The sequence below is a fragment of the Coregonus lavaretus genome (assembly GCF_964263955.1).
Source record: "Coregonus lavaretus genome assembly, chromosome: 31".
Classification (NCBI taxonomy): Eukaryota; Metazoa; Chordata; class Actinopteri; order Salmoniformes; family Salmonidae; genus Coregonus; species Coregonus lavaretus.
The window spans coordinates 30,828,994-30,844,582 of NC_140018.1; the positions used below are offsets into that span (position 1 = coordinate 30,828,994).

Genomic DNA, 15,589 nt, shown 5'->3' on the forward strand with positions numbered 1-15,589 from the left:
CCACAACTGAGCAAGAGACAATCAACTTTGACCCTGTTGCGATCGTTGTCATGGTAACCTGAACTGACATCAAGCTCTAAATTCCTCAGACAGAAATGCACTGCTTTCAACTCTTCACATTCACAACAGTAAGTTTGCAGATCGCCATACTTGTAAATTGTAAATAATTACCTTGTAATGTGTTAATTTTACTGTTATGGTGAATAAAACGTTGGCTACAGTTTAACAAAATGTTGTTAGATATGTTCTGGTAACTATATGAGCTGGCTAGATAGCTAACAAGCTAGCAACAAACCAAAACATTGTCTAGAAAGTTGATAATAGATCAGGTAACGTTGCTATTTGGGCCAGGCTGCGATGTCATTCAGACTACCGTTTTTGTGTTTATACTTTTTCATAATGACAAGTTTGATGTCGGACAACAACAATGGAATGTTCATGATTTAATGCATACCGAAGACGGTAAGATGAAAGGGGATGTTTATACTGAGGTGTTGGCGAAAATAAAAGTACAGCCTTTGTCGATGGCAATACCTTTCAGATATAAAGAGAAGTTGGCGGAATGCTAAAGTTGATGGGTTTTTGTCTGTTCGAAAGGGATATTGGTGTAATACCTGGGGCTCATTTGACGAGAGAGCCTCTGAGAAGAAATACACAGCAAGCTAGGGAAGAGGGAGGGAGGGAGTGTATAGTGGTGCTGGCTGGATGGGATTTCCAGTGTGATATCTGAGGAGAGCGGTACACGCACGGCAGCGAGCTGTTCCGTCATATTGCTAAGCTTATTTTTATTCCCACACCCCTAACTGTATCATTTTCATTTTCTCTTAGATGACAACAAGATTGATAGAGAAAAACATTTTCAATTTCTGTCCGCTCCCACTGTTTTTGACAGGGAGGATAGGAAAAATAAGGAGGTGAAATGAAAGACTGTTGCCCTTGATTGCCACGGCTCCTGCTAGAACCACAGACCCAAGATGGCTGCCGGTGTGCTTGTTAGACCAGTGTTTACAGTGAAACTGGGGTTGTAATGATGAAGCTTGGCGGTTAACAACACAGAGAGCGTGAACTCTGTCAGGGGCCAGCAAACAAGACGAGGGGTCGCTTCTAAGTTATCTCCTTATAGGATCTCTACACGGTGTTCCAAAACACACATCCCAATCAGTATAGACCCTGTGCGAGTGACGAAGAGCGTATCAGTGGCAGTCTGTACTGAGCTCTGTGTATTTCCCCTGTGATGCTGTCTCTCTCCTCCAACAGCCTTAATTAACTTTGTCTGTGTTGCCTTTGCGAGACAATGAGTCAGCGGACACCTTTGGAAACGGATGTGTGTTTGATACTATGAAGCCCGGAGAAAGGAAAAGAAAGACAGGGGGAAAAAAGCTCCCCCCTCGGACATGGGTTTTCATTGATTAGGAGTGAGTGTGAATGCGTCCCAAATGTTACCCTATTCCCTATAAGGTGCAGGGCTCTGGTCAGAAGTAGTGCACTATATAGGGAATATGGTGTCATTTGGAACGCATACTGTGTGCTGGGTAACTGCAGCCTGGCTGTTATGACTTATCTCTGTGAAAAGGGTCTCTACTGAGGGGAGTAGGAAAAATCCTCTGTCAAGCTAGCTGCAGAGGTCCAAGCCTTCTTCGGTATTTCACAGAGAATATTAATGCTACTCTCAGACAATCCAAGGAGCCTTTTATCAGCTGTTTTGGCGCTGGACTGGAGGTCACATTACACTCTGCAGGAAGGATGATTTTGGCCTTAAAGTTGGCTTTAAAGTAAAGAGTAGCTTTTCCCTCTCAGCTCCATTTGACTGGATATACAGTGCATTCGGAAAGTATTCAGACCCCTTGACTTTTTCCACATTTTGTTACGCTACAGCCTTATTCTAAAATTGATTAAATAAAAATGTTCCCTCATCAATCTACACACAATACTCCATAATGACAAAGCGAGAACAGGTTTGTATTTTTTTTTGCAAAAAACAACAAGATAAACAACCTTATTTACGTAAGTATACAGATCCTTTAATGCTAACATTTCTCAAATTGTTTTTTGCTTTGTCATTATAGGGTATTGAGGGGGAAAAAAATCTAATTCGTTTTAGAATAAGGCTGTAACAAAATGTAGGAAAGTCAAGGGGTCTGAATACTTTCCGAATGCACTGTAGGCCTGTAGTTCACCAGAAGACTTGAACCCATTCAGGCAGCCCTTCTGCTCTCATTGTCTGTATCTATGGTAACATCACAGCCTTGCAGACCGCTGCAACTTGACGAGTGTTTTCTTCTCAAACGATTCACTATAATTAATTGTCGGCGCCTATTAAAAAAAGCCTCAAGCCTGCTAGAATATCAATTACCAGGGGATGTAAAATGAACAGCATTCACCAAGCAGGGCAGGCAGACACTGGTCAGATGCAAGTCCTTTTTAAAATAGGCAATCAAACATTTTTTTTTTTAGGGCAACACACTTTTTTTTTTTGATTGCTTCTGCTTAAGAGACTGACTGCCTGGATTTGGTAGCGCTCCAGTCCTCCCTGTCATAAGCAACAGAGGACATGGAAATGGTCTATAACCTAATCTATGTTCCTTTAACTGTGAGGTCCGAGGGTATTGTCAGCAATAATCATTTGCCATAGAATTTAATTCCACTGTCTGCCCTAGGAAGAAGCACTCTGTGGGCAGCCCAGTCAATACTATTGGCTCAAATGTAAATGTCACTGACATGTATGTCTTGGAACAGCCAATCAGAAAAAATAAACAAGCAACCCAGATAAGGACAAAACAAATCCCATTATTAGCATATGTAGCCTGAGAAAGAAGGTTCATGAAATTGACAAATTACTAACATCAGAAAACATTCATTCTGGCCGTCTCTGTAACACACTTAGATAATTAATTTAATGCAGTAGTTTTCTATACATGGTGATAGCATACACAGGAAAGATAGGAATGCAAATGGAGGAGGTGTTGCTATACAGTGCCTTGCAAAAGTGTTCATCCCCCTTGGTGTTTTTCCTATTTTGTTGCATTACAACCTATAATTTAAATTGATTTTTATTTGGATTTCATGTAATGGCATGCACAAAATAGTCCAAGTTGGTGAAGTGAAATGAAAAAAAAATACATTTTTTCAAAAAATTCTAACAAATAAATTACGGAAAAGTGGTGCGTGCATATGTATTCATCCCCTTTGCTATGAAGCCCCTAAATAAGATCTGGTGCAACCAATTACCTTCAGAAGTCACATTATTAGTTAGATTGCACACAGGTGGACTTTAAGTGTCACATGATCTGTCACATGATCTCAGTGTATATATACACCTGTTCTGAAAGGCCCCAGAGTCTGCAACACCACTAAGCAAGGGGCGGCACCATGAAGACCAAGGAGCTCTCCAAACAGGTCAGGGACAAAGTTGTGGAGAAGTACAGATCAGGTTTGGGTTATTAAAAAAAATCAAACTTTGAACATCCCACGGAGCAACATTAAATCCATTATTAAAAAATTGAAAGAATATGGCACCACAACAAACCTGCCAAGAGAGGGCCGCCCACCAAAACGTACGGACCCGGCAAGGAGGGCATTAATCAGAGGCAACAAAGAGACCAAAGATAACCCTGAAGGAGCTGCAAAGCTCCACAGCGGAGATTGGAGTATCTGTCCATAGGACCACTTTAAGCCGTACACTCCACAGAGCTGGGCTTTATGGAAGAGTGGCCAGAAAAAATAAGCAAACACGTTTGGTGTTCGCCAAAAGGCATGTGGGAGACTCCCCAAACATATGAAAGAAGGTACTCTGGTCAGATGAGACTAAAATTGAGCTTTTTGGCCATCAAGGAAAACGCTATGTCTGGCGCAAACCCAACACCTCTCATCACCCCGAGAACACCATCCCCACAGCGAAGCATGGTGGTGGCGGTATCATGCTGTGGGGATGTTTTTCACCGGCAGAGACTGGGAAACTGGTCAGAATTGAAGGAATGATAGATGGTGCTAAATACAGGGACATTCTTGAGGGAAACCTATTTGTCTTCCAGAGATTTGAGACTGGGACGGAGGTTCACCTTCCAGTAGGACAATGACCCTAAGCATACTACTAAAGCAACACTCGAGTGGTTTAAGGGGAATTTCCTGCAAGACAGTAATGTCAGTGTTCTGCCATTGCCAGCGAAAAGCCCGTATCTCAATACCATTGAGCACGTCTGGGACCTGTTGGATCGGAGGATGAGGGCTAGGGCCATTCCCCCCAGAAATGTCTGGGAACTTGCAGGTGACTTGGTGGAAGAGTGGGGTAATAATAATAAATAATAATAATATGCCATTTAGCAGACGCTTTTATCCAAAGCGACTTACAGTCATGCGTGCATACATTTTTGTGTATGGGTGGTCCCGGGGATCGAACCCACTACCTTGGCGTTACAAGCGCCGTGCTCTACCAGCTGAGCTACAGAGGACCACAAACTGTAACATCTCACAGCAAGAACTGGCAAATCTGGTGCAGTCCATGAGGAGGAGATTCACTGCAGTACTTAAAACAGCTGGTGGCCACACCAGATACTGACTGTTACTTTTGATTTTGACCCACCCTTTGTTCAGGGACACATTATTCAATTTCTGTAAGTCACATGTCTGTGGAACTTGTTCAGTGTATGTCTCAGTTGTTGAATCTAGTTATGTTCATACAAATATTTAAACGTTAAGTTTGCTAAAAATAAATGCAGTTGACAGTGAGAGGACGTTTCTTTTTTTGCTGTGTTTATATACATACATACATACATACATACATACATACATACATACATACATACATACATACATACATACATACATACATACATACATACATACATACATACATACATACACACAGTCAAAAATTTGGGCACACCTACTCGTTCAAGGGTTTACTTTATTTATACTATTTTCTACATTGTAAAATAATAGTGAAGACATCAAAACTATGAAATAACACATGGAATCATGTAGTAACCAAAAAAAGTTAAACAAATCAAAATATATTTTAGATTCTTCAAAGTAGCCACCCTTTGCTTTGATGACAGCTTTGCACACTCTTGGCATTTTCTCAACCAGCTTCATGAGGAATGCTTTTCCAACATTCTTGAAGGAGTTCCCACATATGCTGAGCACTTGTTGGCTGCTTTTCCTTCACTCTGCAGTCCAACTCATCCCTAACCATCTCAATTGGGTTGAAGTCGGGTGATTGTGGAGGCCAGGTTATCTGATGCAGCACTCCGTCACTCTCCTTCCTGGTCAAATAGTCCCTTACACAGCCTGGAGATGTGTTTTGGGTCATTGTCCTGTTGAAAAACAAATGATAGTCCTACTAAGCGCAAACTAGATGGGATGGCGTATCGCTGCAGAATGCTGTTGTAGCCATGCTGGTTAAGTGTGCCTTGAAATCTAAATAAATCACACACAGTGTCACCAGCAAAACACCCCCACACCATAACACCACCACCTCCATGCTTCACGGTGGGAACCACATGCAGAGATCATCCGTTCACCTACTCTGCGTCTCACAAAGACACGGCAGTTGGAACCAAAAATCTCCAATTTGGACTCCAGACCAAAGGACAAATCTCCACCTGTCTAAGTCCATTGCTTGTGTTTATTGGCACAAGCAAATCTCTTCTTCTTATTGGTGTCCTTTAGTAGGGATGTAGCTCAGTTGGTAGAGCATGGCGTTTGCAACGCCAGGTTGTGAGTTCCATTTCCCACGGGGGGCCAGTATGAAAAATGTATGCACTTACTAACTGTAAGTCGCTCTGGATAAGAGCGTCTGCTAAATGATGTAAATGTAAATGTAAATGGGTTTCTTTGCAGCAATTCGACCATGGAGGCCTGATTCACACAGTGTCCTCTGAACTGTTGATGTTGATGTCTGTTACTTGAACTCTGTGAAGCATTTATTTGGGCTGCAATTTCTGAGGCTGGTAACTCGTATTTATCCTCTGCAGCAGAGGTAACTGGGTCTTCCATTCCTGTGCTGGTCCTCATGAGAGCCAGTTTCATCATAGCACTTGATGGTTTTTGCAACTGCACTTGAAGAAACTTTCAAAGTTCTTGAAATGTTCCGTATTGACTGACCTTCATGTCTTAAAGTAATGATGGACTGTTGTTTCTCTTTGCTTATTTGAGCTGTTCTTTACATAATATGGACTTGGTCTTTTACCAAATAGGGCTATCTTCTGTCCCCTACCTTGTCACAACACAACTGATTGGCTCAAACGCATTAAGAAGGAAAGAAATTCCACAAATTAACTTTTAAGAAGGCACAGCTGTTAATTGAAATGCATTCCAGTTGACTATCTCATGAAGCTGGTTGAGAGAATGCCAAGAGTGTGCAAAGCTGTCATCAAGGCAAAGGGTGGCTATTTGAAGAATCTCAAATATAAAATATATTTTGATTTGTTTAACACTTTTTTTGGTTACTACATGATTCCATATGTTATTTCATAGTTTTGATGTCTTCACTATTATTCTACAATGTAGAAAATAGTAAAAATAAAGGAAAACCCTTGAATGAGTAGGTGTTCTAAAACTTGACCGGTAGTGTATATTTATTTATTATGATATATATTTTTTTTATACAGGGCCTGAAAGTAACACCTGCCACCTGCCAAACATGGGTAGATTTTGGCATTGGTGGGTAAGAATGTCTAATTTACCAGCCGCATTAGCGCGTGGTAACACTCCGGGCTCTACAGTGTGAGCAATTAATAAAAAGAGTCAAGTATCGGCAGAAGTGCGAGTTGTTATTTATAGCAAATGAAATGCTGCAGTAGATGTTTTCAAAGTATTTCTGACGTTTTGTTTCATATTTGGTAATGCGCAAAGAAATCTGAATCCGAATGTTATAGCTATCCCACCTCGCGCAGCAAAACTGCTTCTCTTGGGGGGCTGTGAGCACTGAGTGCTGAAAGATGCTACAGATCCTCCTCAGCACCCACCCTCTCTGACTATCCCGCAGGTGAAGAAGCTGGATGTGGAGGTCCTGGGCTGGTGTGGTTACACTTGGTCTGCGGTTGTGAGGCCGGTTGGACATACTGCCAAATTCTCAAAGATGCTGTTGTCTCTACCATAACCTGCCTACATGAACATTACATTTTCTGGCAACAGCTCTGGTGGACATTCCTGCAGTCAGCATGCCAATTGCACGCTCCCTCAAAAGTTGGTATCTGTGGCATTGTGTTGTGACAAAACTGCACATTTTAGTGGCCTTTTATTGTCCCCAGCACAAGGTGCACCCGTGTAAAGATCATGCTGTTTAATCAGCTTCTTGATATGCCACATCTGTCAGGTGGATAGATTATCTTGGCAAAGGAGAAATGCTCACTAACAGTGACGTAAACAAATTTGCCCACAAAATTTGAGAGCAATAAGCTTTTAGTGTATATGGAAAATTTCTGGTTATTATTGATTTTTTGCTTATGAAACATGGGACCAAAACTTCACCTGTTGCGTTTATATTTTTGTTCACTATATATTTAGAGGTAGTGATCTTGCAAATGTGTTTTGAGTTTCCATTTACCCATCTGGTTAATTAGCACCAAATATATTAGTCTATAATATTAGTACCATGAGAAGATGATTAGCCTATACATTTTTTCTATTGGTGACGGCGTGAACAAATATGGGAATATTAGCAGGTTTGTGGCGCACGCAGACCTCAATTGGTATTAAATTGCATTTCAAATTGCATAAAAAAAAAGGTCTTAAGTCTTAAATTCAACTTCATGAAGTTGAATTGTAAACAAAAATGATTTCATTTCAGTTGACTAAGACGAGACGAAATTGAGAGCTTTTCAGTGATAAGCACAATTATTATTATTAGCAGCACAGATGCGCAGCGCCCTTCTGTTCAGCAGTGGGTTGGAAACGCCACACCTGGCACACACACATCAGCTGGTGAACTGCAGATGAGTGTGGGCAGACAGGCTCCAACTCCGATTATATCAATCGTGCAGGTGAGTTTCTTTCTTCTCCGTAGCTAACCAGTCACCCGCAGCCTTCTAATTAGCTAGCTACCCTTGGTTAAGAAACACATGCTGCTATACTAAATTTAAAAATAATAGCAGCATTGAGTTTAATAGTAAAACAACAGTCTCGCTATGTTTCTCTCCCTTGAGTGTAGAAAAGTAGGCCGTCTTTGAATTTGTAGTCTTGCTCAACCCTCCCATTTTCTCCACAGCATTTCATAGCCAGGTTCTGTAGCAAAGTCTCCCTCTTTTCCTCTGTGAAAACGGCTTGATTCTAGCCCTTACCGTTCAAAAGATATGACCCATAATACTGGCGCTACGTTTTTTTCTCTTTCTATTGTGCATCGATAGACCGCATTTTACATTCATATAGCATATTGCGGTCCGTTCTAAAACTAGGCTACTTGCGGACCGGACCATAAACCATTTTGTTTTGGCGACACCTTGTTCAATCATGTTACCACGTTAACTAGCTATAGCTAGCAACCTGGGGCGCGTTGAGCTATAACGTCTAGAGTCATGGAATTTCTATCTGCAACGTTCGAGAACGTTTTGCAACGGAACGTGGCCCTGGTAACATTACCAGTAGTCTATATGCAAACATTTGGTGGCACAGAAAGAAAAAAGGGATAGCAAGCAATTTATTGACTGAATTTATTTTGCCACTACACTATATATGACTGGGTAAATCAGTCCTCTAGCCACTACACTATATCTGACTGGGTAAATCACTTTATTTTGAACACGTGGACCAGGACTCGAGTACTGGGACTTGGACTTCAGCCATAGGGACTTGTGTCTCGGTCTCGGACTTGAGCACAGGTGACTCGAGGTTTAGTGACTCAACTAAATCACTGGGCGAAACAGTCATTACCCAGTGGGCACACACTGGTTGAATCAATGTTGTTTCCACATTTCAATGAAATGATGTTGAACCAACGTGGAATAGACATTGAATTGATGTCTGCCCAGTGGGTAGCTCTCGTTCAGTCATTAGACACCAATGTGGCGTCTGTGGAACGTTGATAACAATGGCAATGACGGAGGTGCAACCCATACTACTTTGCCAATTCTTTGCTGGACCATCTGGTGATTGTGCTACCTTTACATTTTTTGATTTTAGTCATTTAGCAGACGCTCTTATTCAGAGCGACTTACAGTTAGTGAGTGCGTACATTTTTCATACTGGCCCCCCGTGGGAATCGAACCCACAACCCTGGCGTTGCAAGCGCCATGCTCTCCCAACTGAGCTACAGGAGGCCTACCTCTCGCTCGCTCGCTCTCTCTGTGTGTGTGTCTGTGTAATGTAATGTGTAATATCTACAGTATGTAGGCAGAATTAGGTATTTACATGACCAGATAACTCATATATTCTTGTATATGTTTGTCATATTTCTGCTGTTCGGAAGAGAATATGATGTGTGGTTGTGATACGACTGTGATATGTGGTTGTCTCACCTGGCTATCTTGAGATGAATGCACTGTGGGTCGCTCTGGATGGGAGATAAATGACTAAATTGAAATGTAAATGTAGTGCTATGTATTTTATTTGTGTTTTGTTTCCTGTTTGGACCCCAGGAAGAGTAGCCGCTGCCTCGGCAGTAGCTAATTGGAGATCCTAATAAATACTAAATGCATACGAAATGATCATGATTAAATGATGAACGGGTGCTTGCTTATGACGTATTCTTGAGCACCCAGAGGACAGCTGGGGAATAATAATAATAATAGAATGTGTATTTTACACTTCTTACTGTGCTATTGCGCGTACATTTCTAATGTATTTCCCCTTTACCTCAAACACACAAAGTGCCCGTCAGCCAGAGTTACTGCCATGATTGGTCATGGCTCTGCATTGCTGCTTTGATAAGGTGCATCCTAAATGGCACCCTATTCCCTACATAGTGCACTACTTTTGGCCAGAGCCGTATGGGCCCTGGTCATGCATAGTGCACTACGTTGGGAATATGGTGTCATTTGGGATGCAGCCATATTCTGTGATGCCACAGGATGAATTCTGTTTAATTCCCTTACATCATGCATCCCTCGCCGTACTTCAAACAAATTCCCTCTGAACATATTTCATTACTGTGCAGCCAAGCATTTCAAAAGCAAAGGAATAATCTTTCATGTGTAAGCTATGAGTAATATCGCTCTCTGCCAGCCTGCCTGGTAAAGCTAAGAGCTTGTAGAATACTACTATACATTTACACAGTACAAACATCTCAAATGATCGGGAAACATTAAAATAATGGAAAAACTGACATGGCTGAATTTAATCTCTTTTTATTCTATTTTGCATGTAAACCTCAAATCCAGTTTACGATGCATCTACAGCTGAAACCCATATTCATCCCCATGTATGCAGAATTCCAGTAGACAGTGGGGGTAGAGTTGGCTTCTTTCTGGCTGCATACTTTAACTATGATGCGTTTCCTGTGCGCGGCCCTCCCAGACACACACACACAATACACTGCCCCGCTCCTCTCCTCTGGTCCTTCCTGCCTGTTGAGGGAAGTGGCCTTTATCATGCCAGAGCAGCTGTTCCATACGATCGGCGTGTGAGCGAGCACGCCAGAGCACTGATATCATCAGTGTAAACACTGGTCTGTGACCTGGCCGTGACCCAGCGATCACAGCACTCCACTTGAGTAAACCTCACCAGCCAGCCCTCGTCCGTCTGTAAATATCCCACCAGGCTAACGGCGTCACGGCACTAGTCTGTACTGCACCTTTTAACGTCCCATTTCAAACAGACTCTGATTCTCAATGAACTGGCTGTGGGTTATTGGGTAGGTGCAGTTTGTGTACACAAGCACATTTTCAGATGTATGCTATGCATAGAAAGCCCTCAGTCATACTTTTCAATACCTTTTTGCCCATCCCCCTTCCTCCTCCTTTTGCTTACCTCTGGAAATGGTGGGCTCTCGTTTGAGGAAATCCTGCAAAGTAAATGAACCGCAGCAGATCTAATATCCGCTGAGTCACTGGGCGGCAGGCCAGCTCATATTAATCTGTATGATTTACATAAACAAAAAAGTACAAATCATCCCTTCTCTGCTCGATGTTTGAGCTCCCCTGGATTAAAGGCAGTTGTTTGTTTTGGTGGGTTGTAGCCATCATCCTGGCTGAGATAACAGCACTTACCATTTTAACACAGTATTTACTAGTGATGAGGGGAAAAATCTATACTTACATATTGTGATCCTGTGTGGCTCAGTTTGTAGAGCATGGTGCTTGCAACACCAGGGTTGTGGGTTCGATTCCCTTGGGGGACCAGAATGAAAAAAAGTGAAAATATGTGCACTCACTACAGTAAGTCGCTCTGGATAAGAGCGTCTGCTAAATGGAAAAGAATGTGATATTTTTGACAATGTATCGTTTTGACTATCACAATATTATTTTTGCGCTATTTTGGCTGAACCTGCATCAACTATTTTTTCTTCATAGCTTGTTCTCAATCTTCTTTTCAAATACGGAGCCAATATGTTTTCAGCACTTATTTCCATGACTGATCAAAACTCGTTTTCTCATGGCTCTTTCTTGTCCCTCTGCAGCAGACATATGGTGAGCAATATGTTTCGCAAATACAATCACAGTATCGAATAGCAATACCGTGCCTTCAGAAAGTATTCACACCCCTTGACTTTTCCCACATTTTGTTGTGTTACAGCCTGAATTTAAAATGGATTACATTTAAGATGTATCACTGGCCTACACACAATACCCCATAATGTCAAAATGGAATTATGTTTTTTTTTTTTTTTTTTTTTTTATTAATACAAAATGAAAAGCTTAAATGACTTGAGTCAATAAGTATTCAACCCCTTTGTTATTGCAAGCCTAAGCAAACATTTGCTTAAAAAGTCACATAATAAGTTGCATGGACTCACTCTGTGTACAATAATAGTGTTTTAACATGATTTTTGAATGAATACCTCATCTCTGTACCCCACACATACAATTATCTGTAAGGTCCCTCGGTCGAGCAGTGAGATTCAAGCACTGATTCCACTACAAAGACCAGGGAGGTCTTCCAATGCCTCGCAGAGAAGGGCACATATTGGTAGAGGGTTAAAAAAAAAAAAAAAAAAGCTGACATTGAATATCCCTTTCATGATGAAGTTATTAATTACACTTTGGATGATGTATCAATACACCCAGTCACTACAAAGATCCAGGCATCCTTCCTAACTCAGTTGCCAGAGAGGGAAAGGAAAAGTCAGTTGTACAACTGAATGCATTCAACTGACATGTCTTCCGCATTTAACCCAACCCCTCTGAATCAGAGGAAGGAAACCCGCTCAGGGATTTAATTGTGGGTGGGTGGGTGGGGATTTCAAATGTCAGCAGAAATGGATTAGGCCGAAGGTTAATTTCTGTTTCACTTCTCCCTCTCCCTGCAAACCCTAAATTCTCGCTCTCTCTTTACCTCTTCTTACACCCTCCTCTTTCTCTCGCTCTCCCTCTCTTGCGCTCCGTCTCGCTCGCTCTTGCTCTCTCTCTCGCCGCCTCTCTCCCTCCCTCTCTCGCTCTCTCTGTCTGTATAGGATGTGTCACAGGAGGGCTATGGCAACAGGGGCCAGTCTGCTATGACCCCTGGGAAGCCCAACCATGAGGAGATGGGCCTCAGCCAGCAGGACAGACCCTCCAGTCTACCTGTAAGTCCACTTCACAGTATCTGGAAAAACACCAGCAAACACCAGCCATACACACTGCAAAATCTGCTGTAAGTCTGCTTCACAGCCACTGGATAGACATACTGCACAGCACAGCACCACAAAAGGTGCTTGATACTGAGGGAACAGCTATGCGCGGGCACACACACACACACACAGAGTACACTCTGTGTCAGCCCACCCATTGCATATTTATTGCAGGGCAGGAGCCATGTCCTTGACACTTGTCTGGGCTGACATGACCTTTTGGGTCCATGCCACTGCTTTAACAAGACCACAGGTCTTCAACTGCGCCCAACATCAGACTCAGTCTGTAAAACACCACTCTTCCCAGCTGTCACTTATTACTGAGGCACAGGCCAGATTCTCCCACAGTGACTGGAACCCTGGACTAAGTCTTAAATGACACCCTATTTTCTATAGTGCACTACTTTTGAAAAGGGTCCCTCTGGTCAAAAGTAGTGCACTATGTAGGGAATAGGGTGCCATTTGGGAAGCAGCCCTAGTTGTTCAACGCCAGTCTCCCACTGACACTGAGGGCTGGTTCTCCATGGCTTTTAAGCTGACTTTACTAACACAGGCCTTATTTCGTGTGCTGTCTTATGGAGGAGCTCAGCTCTCAGCCTCTTTCTCTCTCTAACGTTACTCCTCTTTCCTTGCTGCAGTCTCTCCTCTGCGGCTCTTCAGTGCTCCACTGAGCTGTCGGCACGCCATTGGAGCACAGGAATGTCAGTCAGGGTGGGCCCACGGCCCTCTGAGCCAATCAGACCTCTTCCTCATCGCTCCCATACATTAATATTTTCTTCTGTGTCATAGAGCAGGACTTGTAGATTTTACTTTCCATTTCATAGCTAATGACCATGCTTAGCTGTTAATAGCTGATATAGCGTTGTTTTGACTTGCACAGTCTGTTGCACCAATAAGCATTGCTAGAATAGATTTTCTCCCTCCCTCCTTTTCCTCTCTTGCTCCTGAGAGGGAAGAATCATTATGGAGGTCGACTTTAGAGTAATTGTAGATTTTTTTTGGGGGGGGGGGGGGCAGTTGTGGCAGCCGTGGTGTACGCAGGGAATTTCAGTGCTGGATACGATTTCAAAGAGTAATTTGGATTGATTAGAGTGTGCTATCCTGTTTTGGTCTCATGATTCTCTTGGGCAACATTCAGGCAGGGTTTAAAGATGCCTTTCTTTCTCTGTGCTCTAAATAGAAAGCATGGGAGTCCAACTGTGTTGATGGCATATCGCCAGCCAGCTCTTTAAAGATAATCTCCAACTGAGACATAGACTGGAGACACATTTTAGTCTTTATTTATTTTCTCACATTGGAAATCCCTTCTGTCCCTCGTTACAGTGTAAGTCATGCACTTAGCGCCTGATAAATCTGTGTGTCTGTCAGTGTCTCTGTCAGTGTCTCTGTCAGTGTCTCTGTCAGTGTCTCTGTCAGTGTCTCTGTCAGTGTCTCTGTCAGTGTCTCTGTCAGTGTCTCTGTCAGTGTCTCTGTCAGTGTCTCTGTCAGTGTCTGTGTCTCTGTCTGTGTCTCTGTCAGTGTCTGTGTCTCTGTCTGTGTCTCTGTCAGTGTCTCTGTCTCTGTCAGTGTCTCTGTCAGTGTCTCTGTCAGTGTCTCTGTCAGTGTCTCTGTCAGTGTCTCTGTCAGTGTCTCTGTCTGTGTCTCTGTCTGTGTCTCTGTCTGTGTCTCTGTCTGTGTCTCTGTCTGTGTCTCTGTCTGTGTCTCTGTCTGTGTCTCTGTCTGTGTCTCTGTCTGTGTCTCTGTCTGTGTCTCTGTGGATAGCTGATGGGTTAGCTGAGGACCGTAAGAGGCCTACTACTGAGTGTTGAAGACATGCTGCGTGGCCTGCAGTTTTGGGCAGACTCTGATGACATGCAGTGTGTGTGCAGGCAGAGACCTTCTATTTATAAAGCACTCACTGTGTCATCACGGAACAATGGCATAGGGAACCCCGCCAAGGAATACCAATTCCTCCGAGAATTTTTTAGACTGTCCACAGTGGCTTGCATGCTTGTCCTTGACTCTCACAGGTATTATATTACGGTAATATTCTTCAGAACTTTAAAAAAAAATCTTATTTGTAACCCTGTCTACACTTTCATACGTCAGGTTTTGTTTACAACTCTGGATTGTTTATACCGATCTAAAATGATACATAAATCCGCAATGCTTTAGGATAAAAAACAACTGGTAAAATTCCAAAGGAATACGTAACTGATGCACATGGGAATATCTTTGGTTTGTCTCGAAGACATTCAGAAGCTGAGCTATGACCTTCTAAAGTCAAAGAAATTGGACTTTGCTTGGGAAGTAATCTTATACAAATCAAATCAAATTTTATTTGCCACATGTGCCGAATACAACAGGTGTAGACATTACAGTGAAATGCTTACTTACAAGCCCTTAACCAACAATGCATTTTTTTATTTTTATAAAAAAGTAAAATAAAATAAAAGCAAATAACTAAAGAGCAGCAGTAAAATAAAATAACAGTAGGGAGGCTATATACAGGGGGGTACCGGTGCAGAGTCAATGTGTGGGGGCACCGGCTAGTCGAGGTAATTTAGGTAATATGTACATGTGGGTGGAGTTAAAGTGACTATGCATAAATAATAAAAAGAGTAGCAGCAGCGTAAAAGAGGGTGTGGGGGTGGGGGGGCAGTGCAAATAGTCCGGGTATCCATGATTTAGCTGTTCAGGAGTCTTATGGCTTGGGGGTAGAAGCTGTTGAGAAGCCTTTTGGACCTAGACTTGGCTCCGGTATCGCTTGCCGTGCGGTAGCAGAGAGAACAGTCTATGACTAGGGTGGCTGGAGTCTTTGACAATTTTGAGGGCCTTCCTCTGACACCGCCTGGTATAGAGGTCCTGGATGGCAGGAAGCTTGGCCCCAGTGATGTACTGGGCCGTACG

At 42.7% G+C, this 15,589-nt stretch overlaps 1 protein-coding gene across 1 annotated transcript in view; it reads left to right on the top strand.

Annotated features, from left to right (window-relative positions):
- LOC311106550 (AT-rich interactive domain-containing protein 1B-like) overlaps positions 1-15,589 on the top strand; it is a 126,104-nt gene that overhangs the window by 34,751 nt on the left and 75,764 nt on the right. The window contains exon 4 of the mRNA XM_084148930.1: positions 12,545-12,655. Within this exon, the coding sequence (XP_084005056.1) occupies positions 12,545-12,655 (111 nt within the window). The remainder of the gene's footprint in view (positions 1-12,544; positions 12,656-15,589) is intronic.